Source organism: Ovis aries, chromosome 2 (assembly GCF_016772045.2).
Source record: "Ovis aries strain OAR_USU_Benz2616 breed Rambouillet chromosome 2, ARS-UI_Ramb_v3.0, whole genome shotgun sequence".
NCBI classification, from domain to species: Eukaryota; Metazoa; Chordata; class Mammalia; order Artiodactyla; family Bovidae; genus Ovis; species Ovis aries.
This window is the reverse complement of record NC_056055.1, coordinates 148,009,439-148,029,569: the sequence shown is the minus strand read 5'-3', so window position 1 is coordinate 148,029,569 and position 20,131 is coordinate 148,009,439. Positions and strand designations below refer to the sequence as shown.

General features: G+C 36.1%; 1 protein-coding gene across 11 annotated transcripts in view; it reads left to right on the top strand.

Moving 5' to 3' along the window:
- SLC4A10 (solute carrier family 4 member 10) overlaps nucleotides 1-20,131 on the top strand; it is a 347,928-nt gene that overhangs the window by 183,953 nt on the left and 143,844 nt on the right. For all 11 annotated transcript variants that reach the window (XM_060411136.1, XM_060411135.1, XM_060411134.1 and 8 more), the window contains exons 5-6: nucleotides 4,210-4,370; nucleotides 14,990-15,178. In XM_060411136.1, the coding sequence (XP_060267119.1) occupies nucleotides 4,210-4,370; nucleotides 14,990-15,178 (350 nt within the window). The remainder of the gene's footprint in view (nucleotides 1-4,209; nucleotides 4,371-14,989; nucleotides 15,179-20,131) is intronic.

The window sequence follows — 20,131 nt, the reverse complement described above, 5'->3', positions numbered from 1 at the left end:
AAGTACTGTCTGACTCTTGCCACCCCATGGACTGTAGCCCACCAGGCTCCTCTGTCTGTGATATTTCCCAGGCAAGTATACTGCAGTGGATTGCCATTTTATTCTGGAGATCTTCCCAATTCAGGGGTCAAACCCACATCTTCTGTACTGGCAGGCAGATTCTCTACCACTGAGCCACCAGGGAAGACCGATTAAACACTTATATTAATATAATTCTCAGTTCAGTTCAATTCAGTCACTCAGTCGTGTCCGGCTCTTTGTGACCACATGAACCGAGCACGCCAGGCCTCCCTGTCCATCGCCAACTCACGGAGTTCATCCAAACTCATGTCCATTGAGTTGCAGAGCCATCCAACTTCATCCTCTGTTGTCCCCTTCTCCTCCTGCCCTCAATCTTTCCCAACATCAGGGTCTTTTCAAATGAGTCAGCTCTTCACAACAGGTGGCCAAAGTATTGGAGTTTCAGCTTCAACATCAGACCTTACAATGAACACCCATGACTGATCTCCTTTAGGATGGACTGGTTGGATCTCCTTGCAGTCCAAGGGACTCTCAAGAGTCTTCTACAACATCACAGTTCAAAAGCGTAATTCTTCGGCACTCAGCTTTCTTTGTAGTCCAACTCTCACATCCATATGACTACTGAAAAAACCATAGCCTGGACTAGACGGACCTTTGTTGGCGAAGTAATGTCTCTGCTTTTTAATATGCTGTCTAGGTTGGTCATAACTTTCATTCCAAGGAGTAAGCGTCTTTTAATTTCATGGCTGCAATCACCATCTGCAGTGATTTTGGAGCCCCCAAAAATAAAGTCTGACACCGTTTCCACTGTTTCCCCTTCTATTTGCCATGAGGTGATGGGACCAGATGCCATGATCTTCGTTTTCTGAATGTTGAGCTTTAAGCCAACTTTTTCACTCTCCTCTTTCACTTTCATCAAGAGGCTCTTTAGTTCTTCTTAACTTTTTGCCGTAAGGGTGGTATCATCTGCATATCTGAGGTTATTGATATATCTCCCAGAAATCTTGATTTCAGCTTGTGCCTCATCCAGCCCAGCATTTCTCATGATGTACTCTGCATATAATTTTAATAAGCAGGGTGACAATATACAGCCTTGACGTACTCCTTTTCTTATTTAGAACCAGTCTGTTGTTCCATGTCCAGTTCTAACTGCTGCTTCCTGACCTGCATATAGGTTTCTCAAGAGGCAGGTCAGGTGGTCTGTATTCCCATCTGTTTCAGAGTTTTCCACAGTTTATTGTGATCCACACAGTCAAAGGCTTTGGCATAGTCAATAAAGCAGAAATAGATGTATTTCTGGAACTCTCTTGCTTTTTTGATGATCCAGAGGATGTTGGCAATTTGATCTCTGGTTCCTCTGCCTTTTCTAAAACCAGCTTGAATATCTGGAAGTTCACGGTTTCACGTATTGCTGAGCCTGGCTTGGAGAATTTTGAGCATTACTTTCCTAGTGTGTGAGATGAGTGCAATTGTGCGGTAGTTTGAACATTCTTATGGACTTTCCTGGTGGCTCAGATGGTAAAGCATCTGTCTACAATGCGGGAGACCTGGGTTCCATCCCTGGATCAGGAAGATCCGCTGGAGAAGGAAATGGCAATCCACTCCAGTACTATTGCCTGGAAAATCCCATGGTCAGAGGAGCCTGGTAGGCTACAGTCCATGGGGTCACAAAGAGTCAGACACAACTGAGCGACTTCACTTTCCTTTCACTTTGAATATTCTTGGGCATTGCCTTTCTTTGGGATTGGAATGAAAACTGACCTTTTCCAGTCCTGTGGCCACTGCTGACTTTTCCAAATTTGCTGACATACTGAGTGAAGCACTTTCACAGCATCATCTTTCAGGATTTGAAATAGCTCAACTGGAATTCCATCACCTCCACTAGCTTTGTTTGTAGTGATGCTTCCTAAGGCCCACTTGACTTCACATTCCAGGATGTCTGGCTCTAAGTGAGTGATCACACCATCGTGATTATCTTGGTCATGAAGATCTTTTTTGTACAGTTCTTCCGTGTATTCTTGCCACCTCTTCTTAATATCTTCTGCTTCTGTCAGGTCCATACCATTTCTGTCCTTTATTGAGCCCATCTTTGCATGTAATGTTCCCTTGGTATCTCTAATTTTCTTAAAGAGATTCTAGTCTTTCCCATTCTGTTGTTTTCCTCGATTTCTTTGAATTGATCACTGAGAAAGGCTTTCTTATCTCTCCTTGCTATTCTTTGGAGCTCTGCATTCAACTGGTGTATCTTTCCTTTTCTCCTTTGCTTTTCACTTCTGTTCTTTTCACAGCTATTTATAAGGCCTCCCCAGACAGTCATTTTGCTTTTTGCATTTCTTTTTCCTAGGGATGGTCTTGATCCCTGTCTCGATGGTGACTCATGATAGAAGTCACCAGTACAATGTCATGAACCTCTGTCCATAGTTCATCAGGCACTCTGTCTATCAGATCTAGTCCCTTAAATCTATTTGTTACTTCCACTGTATAATCATAAGGGATTTGATTTAGGTCATACCTGAATGGTTTAGTGGTTTTCCCCATTTTTTTCAATTTCAGTCTGAATTTGGCAATAAGGAGTTCATGATCTGAGCCACGGTCAGCTCCTGGTCTTGTTTTTGTTGACTGTATAGAGCTCCTCCATCTTTGGCTGCAAAGAATATAATCAATCTGATTTTGGTGTCGACCATCTGGTGATGTCCATGAGTAGAGTCTTCTCTTGTGTTGTTGGAAGAGGGTGTTTGCTATGACCAGGATGTTCTCTTAGCAAAACACTATTAGCCTTTGCCTTCTTCATTCTGTACTCCAATGCCAAATTTGCCTGTTACTCCAGATGTTTCCTGACTTCCCTCTTTTGCATTCCAGTCCTCTATAATGAAAACCACATCTTTTTTGGATATTAGTTCTAAAAGGTCTTATAGATCTTCATAGAACTGTTCAACTTTAGCTTCTTCAGTGTTACTGGTCGAGGCATAGACTTGGATTACCGTGATGTTGAATGGTTTTCTTTGGAAACGAACAGAGATCGTTCTATCATTTTTGAGATTGCATCCAAGTACTGCATTTTGGACTCTTTTGTTGACTATGATAGCTGCTCCATTTCTTCTAAGGGATTCCTGCTCACAGTTCAGTTCAGTTCTGTTCAGTCGCTCAGTCGTGTCCGACTCTTTGCAACCCCATGAATCGCAGCACGCCAGGCCTCCGTATCCATCACCAACTCCCGGAGTTTACCCAAACTCATGTCTTAGTAGATAAAATAGTCATCTGAGTTAAATTCACCCATTCCAGTCCATTTTAGTTCGCTGATTCCTAGAATGTCAATGTTCACTTTTGCCATCTCCTGTTTAACCACTTCCAGTTTGCCTTGATTCATGGACCTAACATTCCAAGTTCCTATGCAATATTGCTCTTTACTTCATCGGACCTTGCTTCTGTCACCAGTCACATCCACAACTGGGTGATGTTTTTGCTTTGGCTCTATCCCTTCATTCTTTCTGAAGTTATTTCTCCACTGATCTCCAGTATCATATTGGGCACCTACCGACCTGGGGAGTTCATCTTTCAGTGTCCTATCTTTTTGCCTTTTCATACTGTTCATGGGGTTCTCAAGGCAAGAATACTGAAGTGATTTGCCATTCCCTTCTCTAGTGGACTGCATTCTGTCAGGCCCATATGGCATGGGCTAGCTTCATGAGTTAGACAAGGCTGTGGTCCGTGTGATCAGATTGGCTAGTTGTCTGTGATTGTGGTTTCGGTCTATCTGCCCTCTGATGCCCTCTCTCAGTGCCTACCTGCTTACTTGGGTTTCTCTTACCTTGGACGTGGGGTATCCCTTCACGGCTGCTCCAGCAAAGTGCAGCCACTGCTTCTGACCTTGGACATGGGGTATGTCCTCACGCTGCTTCCCATTCCTGCACCGCTCAATGGCTGCTAGCCACTCCTGTGCCAAAAAATTAATAAAAATAACTTAAAGTTTTTCTTTGTTTTCAATATATCTTTCAGTGACAGATAGAATGTTAAATGTAATTGAAATGAAGTAAACCAGAGGTCTTGGGTTGGCTTTTACTTCTAAAACTCTTGAAACCAGGAAATAATGTCAATATCTTTATGTGTCTACCTTTTATTATTGAGATAAAGATTCATTTATCTACAGTGTAACTCTCAATGTGCTGATAATATTATTTATTTGTATAGGTGGTTGAAATTTGAAGAAGATGTGGAAGATGGAGGGGAAAGGTGGAGCAAGCCTTATGTGGCTACTCTTTCACTGCACAGCTTATTTGAGTTAAGAAGTTGTATTCTGAATGGAACTGTGTTGCTGGACATGCATGCCAATACTTTAGAAGAAATTGCAGGTATATCTTTTATTCTCCTTAGTCTATTTCATCCTTATGGTGCAGCTGATTTTTTTTTACTCTTTTTTCCTTATAATTCTATATATGTATAATTTTTAGGAAATTAATTCTCATGATCAATGTATGAGACCTTAAAAATAACTTTGTTTTACCACCTCATTCAAGATAAAAGAAGTTGAATCTCAAAGATATATGGTCTAACTTACAGTGGCAAGTAGAACAAGAACCTATATATCTTGGCTCCTATCTAGACTATACTGTTTTTGTTTTTCAACATAGTATGTAATTAGGCAGCCATGAGAAAATAGAAAGAAAAATCCATAAAACTAGAGATTGATTATTTTCATTATTCAGATACATGAAATAACCAAATGAAAAAATTTCAATAAATAGGAAAAATATTAGCTTAGACTAGAACAGAAAAGTATGGCAATTTATTTTAAATTATTTATTGAGTTATGACTGTGCTGGGTCTTTGTTTCTGTGCACCGGCTCTCTCTGGGTGTGCTGCACAGGCTTCTTATTGTGGCTTCTCTTGCTCTGGAGAACCAAGCTCTAAGTGCACAGGCTTCAGTAGTTTCAGCACATGGGCTCACGGATTGTGACTCACCAGCTCTGGAGCACAGGCTCAGTAGTTGTGGTACACCGACTTAGTTGCCCCAAGCATATGGGATCTTTCCAGACGAGGGATGGAACCTGTGTCTCCTACATTGGCAGGCAGGTTCTTAACCATTGGACCATGGGGGAAGCCCCCGGCCATTTTTTTAAATTTATTTTTCATTGAAGGATAATTACTTTACAGAATTTTGTTTTCTGCCAAACCTCAAAATGAATCAACCATCAGTTCAGTTCAGTTCACTTGAGTCGCTCAGTCATGTCCGATTCTTGCAACCCAATGAATCGCAGCACGCCAGGCCTCCCTGTCCATCACCGACTCCCGGAGTTCAGTCAGACTAGCATCCATCGAGTCAGTGATGCCATCGAGCCATCTCATCCTCTGTCGTCCCCTTCTCCTCCTGCCCCCATCCCTCCCAGTGCCAGGGTCTTTTCCAGTGAGTCAACTGTTCGCATGAGATGGCCAAAGTACTGGAGTTTCAGCTTTAGCGTCAGTCCTTACAATGAACACCCAGGACTGATCTCCTTTAGGGTGGACTGGTTGGACCTCCTTGCAGTTCAAGGGACTCTCAAGAGTCTTCTCCAACACCACAGTTCAAAAGCATCAATTCTTCGGCGCTCAGCTTTCTTCACAGTCCAACTTTCACGTCCATACATGACCACTGGAAAAACCATAGCCTTGACTAGGCGGACCTTTGTTGGCAAAGTAATGTCCCTGCTTTTCAATACGCTATCTAGTTTGGTCATAACTTTCCTTCCAAGGAGTAAGCGTCTTTTAATTTCATGGCTGCAATCACCATCTGCAGTGATTTTGGAGCCCAAAAAATATAGTCTGACACTGTTTCCACTGTTTCCCCATCTATTTACCATGAAGAGATGGGACCAGATGCCATGATCTTCGTTTTCTGAATGTTGAGCTTTAAGCCAACCTTCTCACTCTCCTCTTTCACTTTCATCAAGAGGCTTTCTAGTTCCTCTTCACTTTCTGCCATAAGGGTGGTGTCATCTGCATATCTGAGCTTATTGATATTTCTCCCCGCAATCTTGATTCCAGCTTGTGCTTCCCTCCAGCCCAGCGTTTCTCATGATGTACTCTGCATAGAAGTTAAATAAGCAGGGTGACAATATACAGCCTTGATGTACTCCTTTTCCTATTTGGAACCAGTCTGTTGTTCCATGTCCACTTCTAACTGTTGCTTCCTGACTTGCATACAGATTTCTCAAGAGGCAGGTCAGGTGGTCTGGTATTCCCATCTGTTTCAGAGTTTTCCACAGTTTATTGTGATCCACACAGTCAAAGGCTTTGGCATAGTCAATAAAGCAGAAATAGATGTTTTTCTGGAACTCTCTCGCTTTTTTGATGATCCAGAGGATGTTGGCAATTTGATCTCTGGTTCCTCTGCCTTTTCTAAAACCAGCTTGAACATCTGGAAGTTCACAGTTCACGTATTGCTGAAGCCAGGCTTGGAGAATTTTGAGGATTACTTTCCTAGCATATGAGATAAGTGCAATTGTGCGGTAGTTTGAGCATTCTTTGGCGTTGCCTTTCTTGGGGATTGGAATGAAAACTGACCTCTTCCAGTGCTGTGGCCACTGGTGAGTTTTCCAAATTTGCTGGCCTATTGAGTGCAGCACTTTCATAGCATCATCTTTCAGGATTTGAAATAGCTCAACTGGAATTCCATCACCTCCACTAGAATCAGCCATAAGTATACATATATCCCCTGTCTTTTGAACCTCCCTCCTATCTGCCTCCTCATCCCACCTGTCTAGATTGATACAGAGCCCCTGTTTGAGTTTCCTGAGCCATACAGCAAATTCCTGTTGGCTATCTATTTTACACATGGTAATGTAAGTTTTCGTTTTACTCTTTCCATGCAGCTCATTCCTCCCTTCACCCCATGTCCATAAGTCTATTCTCTATGTCTGTTTATCCATTGCTGCCCTGTAAATAAATTCTTCAGAACCATTTTGCTAAATTCCATATATGTGCTATAGAATATGATATTTTTCCTTTTCTGACTCACTTCATTTGGTATAATTGGTTCTAGGTTCATCTGCCTCATCAGAACTGACTAAAATGCATTCGTTTTTATGGCTGAGTAATATTCCATTGTGTATATGTACCACAACTTCTTTATCCATTCATCTGTTGATGGGCATCTAGGTTGCTTCCATGTTCTAGCTATTGTAAATAGTACTGCAGTAAACAGTGGGATACATGTGTATTTTTCAACCCTAGTTTCTTCAGGGTATATGCATAGGAGTGGGGTTGCCGGGTCATATGGTGGTTTTATTCCTAGTTTTTTTAAGGAATCTCCATACCGTCTTCCATAGTGGTTGTATCAATTTACATTCCCACCAACAGTGCAAGAGCATTCCCTTTTCTCCACACCCTCTCGAGCATTTATTGTTTGTAGACTTTTTGATGGTGGCCATTCTCACTGGTGTGAGGTGATATCTTACTGTGGTTTTAATTTTCATTTCTCTTAATAATGAGTGATGTTGAGCATCTTTTCATGGGTTTATTAGCCATCTGTATGTCTTCTTTGGAGAAGTGTCTGTTGAGGTATTTTTCTCACTTTTTGATTGGGTTGTTTGTTTTCCTAGTATTGAGTTGTATGAGCTGCTTATATATTTTGGAAATTAATCCTTTGTCAGTTGTTTCATTTGCTATTTCTCCCATTCCGAGGTTTGTCTTTTCACCTTGCTGTAGTTTCCTTTGCTGCGCAAAATCTTTTATGTTCAATCAGGTCCAAATTGTTTACTTTTGTTTTTATAGTCCACTTATTTTAGATTGAATTATAAGTCTTGAATTCCAGAGGAAGCCAAGTGATATAGCTGAGATTAGTTTATAACTGAAAACTGTGACTTGCCTCTGGGATGAATGATTTGTACTAGAAGCCTATTATCACACAAGCAGTTATATTTAGGAAGTTTCTTACTGTTACTCTGGAAATAAAAGAAAAGAACTCCTGTATCTTTTGATCTGGAAGCAAACACATTTTAGTAAAAACAAAATAATATGAAAGAAACCCCCACAGAAATGAGTTTTGAAAGGGTGTAAATAAAATGGTTAATGAAGGTTTTTTCAAAATAGAAACAAAGCTAAGACTCAAGCAATTTTAAAACGGTTTCTGGTTTGGAAAAAAATAAAAGCAGTTCCATGTGGAATATATCTCCCTAGAATAGAAAGACTTCAGAGAGATTTCAATGTCTTAATTATATTGTAGGGATGGGGAAAAAAAACCCAAAACACTGTTTTCTGATCACATGAGAAAATATTTTATTAGAAAAATAATGTATGTAATTTAATCTTCAAATAGCCTCATAAAGTGTCACTCCCATATTCAATAAGAAAATAGAAATTCTGAAACTTTCACAGTACAAGTTCCATTTAAGTTCCTCTGACTTTAACCTCCATGTTCTTTCTTTGGCATTACAACTACTGTCTGAAGAAAGAGATGGCTTGAAATGGATGTCGTTAATTCCTCTAAAATTATTTATTTGGTTGTTGGTGCTAGTAGGCATACATACATTGCAGTATGTGGGGGGAAAAGTAAGCATGGAGAGATATTTTGTTTGTTAAATCACAAACAAAACACACACACGCAGGGAAGATAAGCTTCCTTCCCCTCAGTCATACAACACTTAGAAAGAAGTTACATTTTAAAATACAGAACTAGAGCCTAAATGACTGTATAAAATATACACAGCATACTTTTTGGAAGAACACAGGGTACAGTAACAGGTCACATTAACCAAGACTTACTGTGGGGTTGCAAAGAGTTGGACGACTTAGCAAATGTAACAACAATGTGGAAATTAGCAAACTTCCTGAGAATGTTGGTATAGTAGCCCTCCAACTCCATCTCCTAGCTTTACATTATGGAGTATTGCTGATACCAATAAAAATTTTATTTTTTAATTAAAACTGAAATGGTAAGGCTTTCCCTAGCACTTCGCCATTTAGGAAGCTCTTTTTAGTAATTCTACAGCTATCTTTTTGATTCTCAGAACAGACTTGGAACCAAGTACTATTATTATTATCCTTCATAAATGAAGAGACTCAGAAGGTTAAAGGTCTTGTGAAAATAAGGAGTTTATTTCTGCTACTTAGTCAGTGATGGTATTACCTTTGAAAATGGATTAATTCAAATGAGTTTTATATTGGATCTTTTTAATGAAGCTGTCAAATTCCTCAGCATGACAAAATTAGCCTCAGAAAGTAGTCCTCATAGTTTTACCAGGCTTTAAATTTCTTAAAACATGTAATTTCGAATGGCTTCTTTAGGAATTTATTTCCACCGGAGAATACTCTGTTATAGTTTGACTAAAACACATCATCTTAGCTTGGTTTTGTTGTCTAAATTTATGTTTCATTTCCCTAAACCTGCCCTCTTCCCCAGGCTCAGCTCTGTAGAATATGTAAAGGTCGTTAGCTGTGTTGAATCTGGTCTTTTAAAGCAGATTACATTTTCTAAGTCTGTTCTTAAAAATGAAAGTAGTTCAACGGAAGTCTCTGTACCCCAAATATTAATAGCTTTTTAGTATTCTTTATTCTCTTCTAATTAGTCTGTATTTTTCTGGCTCTAAAATAGACTAACTTTTTTAATGTCTCATTTTCAATGTACAACAGTCTGTAAATTGCCATTTGGAAAAGGTCAGTAGTTTAGAGCTAATACCATGTAGAAAAATATGATTACAAATACTTGTGTAGATGATTGTTACTTTAGGTTCCTTTTCAGTCATTAATGAGAAGAGATTCTCTCTCTTTGAGTAATTTTAATTTGGCTTATTTAATCCAAATGTATTTATTTCTGTCCTCAATAAAATCTGATTTAAACATTTTCTCCTGATAGCTTATAATTATTTTCTTGTTGTTTATTTACTGCTATTTTTACTTTGTGACAATTTAGCTGTATTATTGAGTATGTAGTAAGTATGTTTTACATTTTGAAGACTTCTAACTTTGTATTTCACATTTGTTACTATATTTTATTATCAAAGACACCTTGTGAGGTAGAGAGGAAACTATTTCCTCCATTTTATAAACAGATTAATAGTGATATATTACAGGTAACACCTGCAGGAAATGGGAAATAGCTTCTTCTGATTAACCTATAATCATAAATTTTGTTTTATTCTACTTCATGATATTTTGGGACTGTAGTGATTGTGATTAACTTTAAGATTTGGAAAGTTTTCTTCACCTCTTATTTATTATGTTTTTCTATACATTAGGCAGTTACTAACATATTAGTCACTAGTTTCTGTCTTGCGAGAGCTAGATATAATTGTTTATCTTTAAGAGCTCTAAGCCCTAGTACTTTGTAAATGAACAGACTCTACAGCTTAATGTTTTCTAGACATTTCCTAGTAGAGGAATATGGCTCAGATATTGTTTTAGAATGGTCAAGGATTTTTATATCAATGTTCTGATATGTTTTTAATCGACTCTTAAATAATTCCTTAAAGAGATTTTTGTAGACTTAGTAGGAGAAAATCCCATTTGTATCTGGCAGGTCTGTCAAGAATTTCTGGTGTAATTAAAGTAGGATTTTCTTCTGGATAAAGTTAATTTAAAAATGTCTATTTCCCAATGTTTGAAGGAACTGAGAATAAATTTAATCTTATTCCTTCAAAATATTACTTAACCTTTTCAAATCCAAGATTCTACAGATATATTTTCTTATCATAATTTATTTTGATATAGAGATTAATTATATTAAAAATGCTGCTCAATTATATTCATATAAATTATAGGTAATCTATGTTAATCTCTTTTAAATTCAGCACTATAAAGATTAATAATGGAAATATTACCTCTGTGGTATTTATATTTTAACCTAATTCTTTCAATGAAGGTAAGATATTAAAGTCAGACCAAGTTAGTATCATGGACAGATTAGCAATCATAGATCTCAGTTCGTTAAAACAGCTTTTGTTGTTTAAAATCTTTCATCCAAGGAAAATCCATAGTTTGCTCCACTGAATATACTCTGCAGATTTGGGAGTATGAGAATAGCCATATATATGTTTTGAATGCCTATACTGTTACCATTCTTGATCAGGAAATTAAGTATTTTTATAGTAGTTTATATCCCCTGAAGAAGGGCATGGCAACCCATTCCAGTTGCCTGGAGAATCCCATGGACAGAGGAGCCTGGCAGGCTATAGTCCATGGGATTGCAGAGTCAGACACAACAGAATCGACTTAGCACCAGCACCATGGTAGTTTCCATTTTTATTGCACATACTGCTGTTGGTACTGTCAACCAAACTATACAATTTAGAAGCCTCTATCCTCCACTTCTCCTCCAGGATCTTTTAAGTTAAGACAACAGATTATTAAGACAAAACAATTATGTGATCATCTTTAAAGAGGCAGAGATTTATATCGAGTCTGTAGAATCTCATGGTCTCTAGAGGCTTTCATTCAATAGTCAGAATGGACTAATCATGGTGACATTATTGCTTTATTAGGACGAGAAGTATTTTTTCACTTTCTGAGGCCTTTTTACACAAATGCTATTTTTCTGGAGCCCGTTTAGTGCTAGAAGGTTGACCGATTTATCCTTTTTCTTCCTGCTCCTTCTGTTACCATCAGATCCTGGCGTTGTACTCTGGCAGGCTAGACTGTGTTATTTAGGCATCAGAGCCTGTAGAGATGGTTGGTCTTGACTCTGGGCTGAAAGCCATTATGACCCATTATCCTTTCCTATTCTTCAAGGTTAATACTAATGTATATTATAGTGGTGAGGAGAACAATGTAAGTGATTAGTGAATCACACTCCCTTTGGTACTTAAATTCCACCTTTAGTATGAGTTATATTTTTAAGCAAGTAGATTAACTTTTATAGTTCATTAAGGCATTGCTAGATGCAGTTATTTCCGAGGAGTTTACTGTGTATTTATTTCTGTGTGACTAATGAGCAGATGAGGTTCATTTTTTTTTTTTTACTATTTATTTTCTCTTATACAACTGTTTTATATAAAGACCTTATCTCTGAAAAACTTTTAAGCCAGTGACTTATTGTTTTTCGTGGTGCTCAAGCCTGGAAAGCTGTGCTTTGGTAAGAATGAAAAATTATAAGCATGTACATGTTTTATTATATGATTAATTTTTATTCTGATTAGAATATTAAACATGGGATACATATCATGACTTATAGATAAAACTGCTGTGTGATGGTATCTGAATAACCTACTTTACAACTCCTATTATGAAGTATATAATGCATATTTGGAGAAGATTACCTGGAGAAGGAAACGTCAACCCACTCCACTATTCTTGCCTGGAAAATGGACAGAGGATCCTGGCAGGTTACAATCCATGGGGTTGCAAGAGTTGGACATGACTTGGCGACTAAAACAACAACAATGATGCATGTTTTATATATGTTTTTCACTCTTGGCAGGGTTGCAGTGTGAAGTCATATAAGTTGACAATTTATCATTTCCTTTATTTCAAATTAATCCAAGTGTATTATAATTACTAGTCTCCAAAAAATTGAGATATAAGTTTAAATATATTATCCTACATTTTCAGAAGAGGCTTTGAAGGTAATTATAGAGGATGTTATGGCTTATTCCCAGACATGCATTCTACCTCTTTCCACTGTAAACAGCCAAGTGATAGAGCAAAGGCTGGCAAATTATGCTGTCTGTGCAAATATGGCCACTGCCTGATCTTGTTAGGCATGTGCGCTAACAAAGAATATTACAGTTTAAATTATTAAAAGCAATAAAAAGAAGATCAATATTTTGAAATGTGAAAATTTTGTGAAATGCAAATTTAGTGTCCATAAAAATGTTTTATTGAAGCACAATTATGGTAATTTGTACATGTTGTCTGTGGCTACTTTCATACTATGTAAATGGAGTTGAATAGTTGTAACAGAGATTGTATGGCTTGCAAAGGCTAAAGTATTTATTATCTGACCCGGTACATAAAAGGTTTGTTTACCTCTGAATTAGGGAAATGACTCCAGAGTAATGGGAAGTTGTTGATTAGCCTAAAGCAAGTGGGGATCCCATCTTCTTAGTCAGTGATTGGCTCAGCAAAGATAGACAGGACTATGTCAGTCGAGCTTAGAATTGTCACTAGGAAGGGGGAAAAGGAATTCTCTTTTAAGAGAAAGTCATCCATCTCATCAGAACTGATTCAAATGAATTCTTTTTTACAGCTGAGTAATACTCCATTGTGTATATGTACCACAGCTTTCTATGTCTGATGCAGGATGCAGCATGCTTGGGGCTGGTGCATGGGGATGACCCAGAGAGATGTTATGGGGAGGGAGGTGGGAGGGGTTCATGTTTGGGAACGCATGTAAGAATTAAAGATATTAAAATTTAAAAAATAAAAAACTAAAAAAAAAAAAAGAGAAAGTCACAAACAAGCAAAGAAACTCTGATATGAGAGAATATGTGTATTTCTTTGTTCCTGCTGGCAGCCACCTTATGATAAGGAGGAAAACAGCCTGAGGCTGAACCTCACCCCTCCTCACCGTGAGTAGGGGGAATCTGATAGAATCACTGAAAAAATGAAATGAATCCAACTTAACTTTGATTTTTCTGCTATGTGAGCCAATGAAATTTATTGTTTTAGATAGTTTGATTTGGATTTTCTGTTACTGATAAATCCAGCTTTGCCTCTGCTTGATATACTATTGTAAAATATAGATAAATGAATTAAAACTATCCAAAAATTTAAACCACAAACCCATAACCTACTTAAAGGAAATTGCAAAGAAAATCTTGTACCTGGAAATTACTGATGACCTCCATATTCCAATCATGCCTTATGCCTTGGCAACAGTGCTGGTATGAGATAGCTATTATCTCTGTCTTAGAAATAAGGACACTGCAATTATTCAACATCACAAGGCCACACAGCTGGAACGTGAGACAGGACCCAAGTCTATTTCCCCAGTCATTTGCCTTTCACATGGAAGGAAGACATTGTTTGGAAGGAGGATTCTGCTAGTTTTCAAATCTTCAGTATAATCAATGGGGCAGTAGAAGGCAATTCATTGTAATCTGCTTTATATAAGAAAAGCAAACAGTTAATATTTGGTCATAGGAAAGCAGATTAAGTACACTGATGTTTAGTGAGGTGAACTTTGTATTACCAAGAAAGCTAAAAATGCCTTTACTCATCTACTTATTTTATAGGTATTTCTGACACTTAGATATGATAAATATCAATCTGCCTAACTGTAGCCTTCTGAAAATCTCATCTTTTATTCTTTATTTTATGGATATAGAATGTTTTTTTTTCTTAAATATAAACACAGTATCAAGGAAGAGTTGAGAGGATTGATTTTATATTAATGTGAAAGAGTTGTTTACTTGACTTCCCAGGTGACTCAGTGGTAAAGAATCCACCTGCCAATCAGGGTTCGATCCCTGGGTCAGGAAGATCCCCTGGAGGAGGAAATGGCAACCGTCTCCAGTATTCTCACCTGGAAAATCCCATGGAGAGAGGAGGCTGGCTGTCAATAGTCCATGGGGTTGCAAAGAGTCAGACATGACTAGCACACACACACAGATAGTTGCCTAAGCCACCTTGCATCAGACTTTTACAGGTGGACTTTTGTTCATTTAAAGAAAAAACATGGAAGTTATTCTCTACTAGAAAAGGAGAGGAAGATCATATTAAAATATAAGTATGAGGCTATTTTCCAATTTTAGACATCTATTTGTATTTATATTACCCCTACTACTATTCCCTCTCATCAGTGTAAATAAAGGAGACAATAAAACATTTTGTTCTCAATACAGCTGTTCATATTTGAAAAATAAAACTCCATATGGTACATGTTTTAAAATGTTTGATTTATAATGAAAAAATTCCCATGTCTTTCTTGTGTAATACTTCTACAAAGACAAACTTCTGTTTCTAAGATTACCTAGGGTATGCATATTTGGACTCAGTGGTTCACTAATGTCACTTCACAGGAAAGCTGTGCTTATATCTTCTTTCTGCCTTCACTCTACAGATATGGTCCTTGATCAACAAGTGAGCTCAGGTCAGCTCAATGAGGATGTACGCCACAGGGTCCACGAGGCTCTGATGAAACAGCATCACCACCAGAATCAGAAGAAGCTCACCAATCGGATTCCCATTGTTCGTTCCTTTGCTGATATTGGCAAGAAACAATCAGAACCAAATTCCATGGATAAAAATGGTAAATGTTTCTTTATTGTACTCATTGTTTATTATAGTTATCTGAAATATCAAAGTCCTTTAAAATATATCTTACTTGAAAATGATCTATTGAAATTCAAATAGTAGAAATTTTGACAAAGAATTTAAGTTTCCTCTAAGGCTCATGAAAGAATGCAAGGGAAACTTTTTTCTAATAGGAGGTTATAGACTCCAGTGTAGCAAACATAAACTGTCAGTTGCATCCCAAATAAGATCCTAGTCTTTGTGTCATAGCTTAATGAGTATCTCATAGCTTAACAGTGCTTTGACTTAATGTCTTTTAGGTAACAAGAATAATCAACATTTAGTGATGGTGAGAGAAAAATATTGGCTTCATGTTGTTCATGGTCAACGAATCCCTTTTGAGATCACGATTGAAAAGAGCAGCTAGTACCTTGCTTGTGTCTCTACATATATTAAGCCTGATTTCTAGCTCACAGGCTCATTGCTTTTTGCAGTACTGTTTCATTAGTGTCCAGCCACCACACTTACCATCTTGGCACACCAACATACATGATGCCCACCATTGTTATCTAGTACTCATTCATGACTTACTTCTTACCAGCCGTGAAGCCAAAACAATGTTTCTGACTGTTTATCCTTTCTGTGTATTTTGTTCCCTCCTGGTATCCATTTGACCCTTCATCTTTTACACTAAAGAAGTTGCTTAGAGATCTCTCACTCATCCTTTCCATCAGTCCTGTGAAGGAAAATGAAGTTATCACGCAGATGATATAAGTTTATTATACTTCTACTAGCTAGAAAAGTTCCCAGTTTTAAAAAATACAAATTAGTGAAAAATAATTTCGGATGTTTTACTAGAGAGACTGATTCCCACAAATGGACTGAAGCATGTATACTGACAGCATAGACTTTATGTAATTTCTCTCTTGTTTTCAAAAGCTTCAAAGGTGCCTTAAATACAAATGCATGAAAATGAGGTGTTTCCAGATTCTACTTTATATAGGTACTTTGGTAATTTCCATATTACTAAATCAAATATAGACAGATAGAAGAAATACTTTAATAAATCAATTAAGATGGTTAGATGTGCTATTGTTTCAGAACACAGAACCAGTTCTAAATGGCAAGATAATTTTTGAAATACTCATTTGACTTTTTTAAAGAGCCTTTAATGACTGAGTGTAAATCATTGTTATATTGAAAACTCTATAGCTGTGCATATATTAAGTTCAATAAAAGTGTTATGAGTGCTTTGTAGAATATACCATATTGTATTTACCAATCCCACTGGAAATTTTGAGTATTTGTAGCTTGCTTTGAATTATATCATATATTTAAAATATATTCATATTCTAAATCACAATTTGTTTTAAAATGTTATATATGAAGATGACAAAATGAAGTTTTTATATTCTGAAACTTGTTATAAATATAGTGCTTTTATTATGCTCACAATACTAGCATTTACTTGATATTTTTTAAGAAAACAGATTAAGAAACAAAAAACAGATTGAGATATTTGCTAATTTTGACTATTGACATATCTAGATGATTCTAAAGACCTTATTAAAATATTGTCATGATGTAAATCTCTTTGAATGCAAGCAGATTTTATAAAAGTTAACTTCTGCCTTTTTTTCATTACCTTTACTGGAAATCAGACAACAAAATATATGTCTGTAAGAATAATATGTGTTTATTCAAAGATGGAAGGACCTTGTGAGCTAGCCATAATTTGTATCTCAGATTTTCACTGGGGATAACATTTACTATAAAATGGTTTTATTACATTATACTTTTGGAGGGAAAGGGCACTGAATTCACTGGATGAATTATTTACTGTAATATCATATAGACCTAGACACATTATCTGTTACAGCTTTAAACCTTCATTAAACATAAGAAGAGGTGATAGAATTATAGCTTTAAATAAAAAAATCCACATATAGATACAGAGTTTTTCTGAGAGCCTACTTTTCGTCTTATTGACGCAATTGCTTAGTTTTTCTCAAAACTAGAATATGAATAGTTCTGAAGTGGTTCTGTCACCATCTGTATAATCAGTCTTTATCTGGACACATAAGATCTTTTTGAGGCATATATTAGGGTAATAAAAACTTGGAAACATTTCTAATAAAATTCATACACCCAATTAAGTATTGTCATAAAGTACACTGTCAGGAGTGGTTTTCTAAGCCTAGGCTTATAACACCTCCCTGTGACTCTGTTTTGCTTCCTCACACACTTTGCATAATTATGTGTGTTAAGAATTCTGAAAATGTGAATAGAAATCACCAATTTAGAAATAAATCTCCTATCTAGAAGTGAAAGAGGGTGAAAAGTGAAAAGTGAAAGTGAAAAAGAGGGTGAAAGAACTTTATTACTAAGGTTCTCAATCTACTTATGAACTGTAGAAACTGATTAACTCTAAATAAATAAGCAAATCAAAATTCATAACTATAAATATAGATTTGACATTCTGCTTCAAGATATGTAATAGAGATTACATTTTTTTGTGCAGTATACTATAGAGAGATATAAAAGGGTTTCAGTACATCCAAAATGGTAAGAATGATATTCTCATTATTTAAAAAAATCTCTTTGCTATTTTATGCAAAAAGAAACTTTTAAAAATTAAACTGTAGGAGTGAAATAGAGCGAGGATTTCCTAGAAACTTGAAAACATCAAACCTTTTCCTTGCCAACAACAGAGATGGAAACGAGCCCCCTCTTGTTTAAAGTATTATATAATATATAAAATATTATATAATACCTTTATAGAAGTGAAACAGTTGATACTCCCTCACCAACAAACTGATGCTTGTATAGGGAACTCTATAAAAGAGTCATATCGAATAAAGTTTCTGCTTCCTTGGTTGACCCGTTCCTTGAACATGCTACCTTGGTAGTAGTCCCAAGGGTTAAACGTTTAGACATTTTCAACCTGAAGATCAAGTGGGATTCTTCCCCAAGTTGTAGATTAGACTTACAAGGTAGTGATTTTGTTGCTTTTCTCCCCATCTGCTGTATTTTGTTCATAAATTTTTTAGTAACTTGTGATCATTTATCAATCTTATCTCCAAGTATGCTAGCTTAACATTTTTGTATAATATTTTTCTTGGTGTACTGCACATTCTCCTAAGGGCTAAGACACAGGATGTTATGGATTCACCATGCATTTTTAATGCCACCATGCTGTGTTTAACTTTCACTTTTCATTAAGCATCAAAACTGTGAGAATTAAATGTCTGATTCTGATGTTTCAATAAAAAGTGACAGTTCTATCTGGCAAAACAAAAACAAAAAGATAATAGAAAACATCTTCTTTAACATTAGAACTCAAAAGAATATTGTGGAAAGTACTCAAGAATAAAGTACTTTATATAAAGAATATTTGAATAATTTCCTGAAACTGGAAGGACTTTCCAAAATAAAACAAAGGCTTTTGTATTTAATGATTTAGAAAGCAAGATATATCAGTATTTGTAGTAATCACTCAGATCATACATTCAATTGTATTTTTGAGACTCTGGATTACAAATCTATTCTAAAATATTATTACCAGTGTGGTAACTTTTACATTAAAAAAATAACTTAGACTTAATTTCCTTAAGTGTAGGGTGTCTTCATTCCACTGTTTCCTTTACTAATAATTCTCTTATTTCTTTTCCTTCACTTATCTTTTCTCTCTCCTGTTCTGAACACTTTCCAGTTCTACCTTTTATTTAGGATCTTAAAAGGAATTGCAGAGCAGAAGGTCTCTGACTTACTTTCAAAACTGTAGGTTTCTGGAGAACATTTAGATTTGGAAGGATGAAATGACTTGACTCTTTAGGCCGGCACAGATTTCACCCCTTAAAGTGATGTACACGTCTGTATTGTGAATGATTCTTTTTATGGCTTTTAAAATCAGTATTATGTCTTTATAATTGCATCTTTTACAAAAGCTGTACTTTTTCCAGATATATAATGTTTTATGTGTTTACATATTTATGTGCTTTCTTATTTTTTAAATACCGTTATCTCATAAGAGATATCAAGAGTTTAAAAAGTATCTGTTTATAATGTTTTACCTTGATGGAAAAAAAAGCTAGAATAATAATCCTTAGAATTACTTGAGAGAAGACATTTAAAAACTCATGTAGATGATACAATTAAACATTATAATAAAAGTATTTTCCATTTCTCAAAAAAAAATCAAGATGATGTTGACACAACTAGTTTTGGTCTGTTGAGAAACTGTACTGTCGCTACTTAGTTTTGGAAACTCAAGAATATGTCTTAACAGCAGAAATCTTTCTAGGATGATGTGTTTAAATTTATTTCTTATGTTACATAATTATTTTCAGACATACTAATTTTTCTCCAAGTTTTTATGTGCATATTTTCATGTTTTTGAAGTATAGCTCACCTAATCAACATTTTCTAAATACGTAGCCTTTCTTTCTTCATGTTTTCTATTCCCATGGATAAATGTATTGTTACACATGTATGTAACTTTGTCATTCATTTTTACATTTCTTTATTTTGCTCTGTCTTGTGTCTGTCTCTAACAGGCTCATCTCATCTCTGTACCTCCCTCATCTCCTACCCTTTGGGTACTCTAAATGCGTTGAAGGTTTCTGAGGTAGTGTAAACCAGCTCGGTCTATAGGTTAACAGCATTGTACCTCCATGTCTTCATCCCAGTTTCCTTCTATTACATGTGATTTTCAGTGGATTAAGCAATAGAAAATACTGGTTTACTTCAGTGATATATTTTTCTCCTATTGATTTGAATTTGGCCAAATAGAAATTTAAAGGCTGCTGTTTTATATACATAATTTATTTAAAGAGGAAGAAAACTATAAGTAAGGACTTAAATGAATTAATGTAATTTTAATAATCTTTTTGAGAACTTTTTTATGGTTGTGTTTCAGTATTGAGAGGCTTTAATGATGCTGACACTACTTAAAGTAAAAAAACAAAAA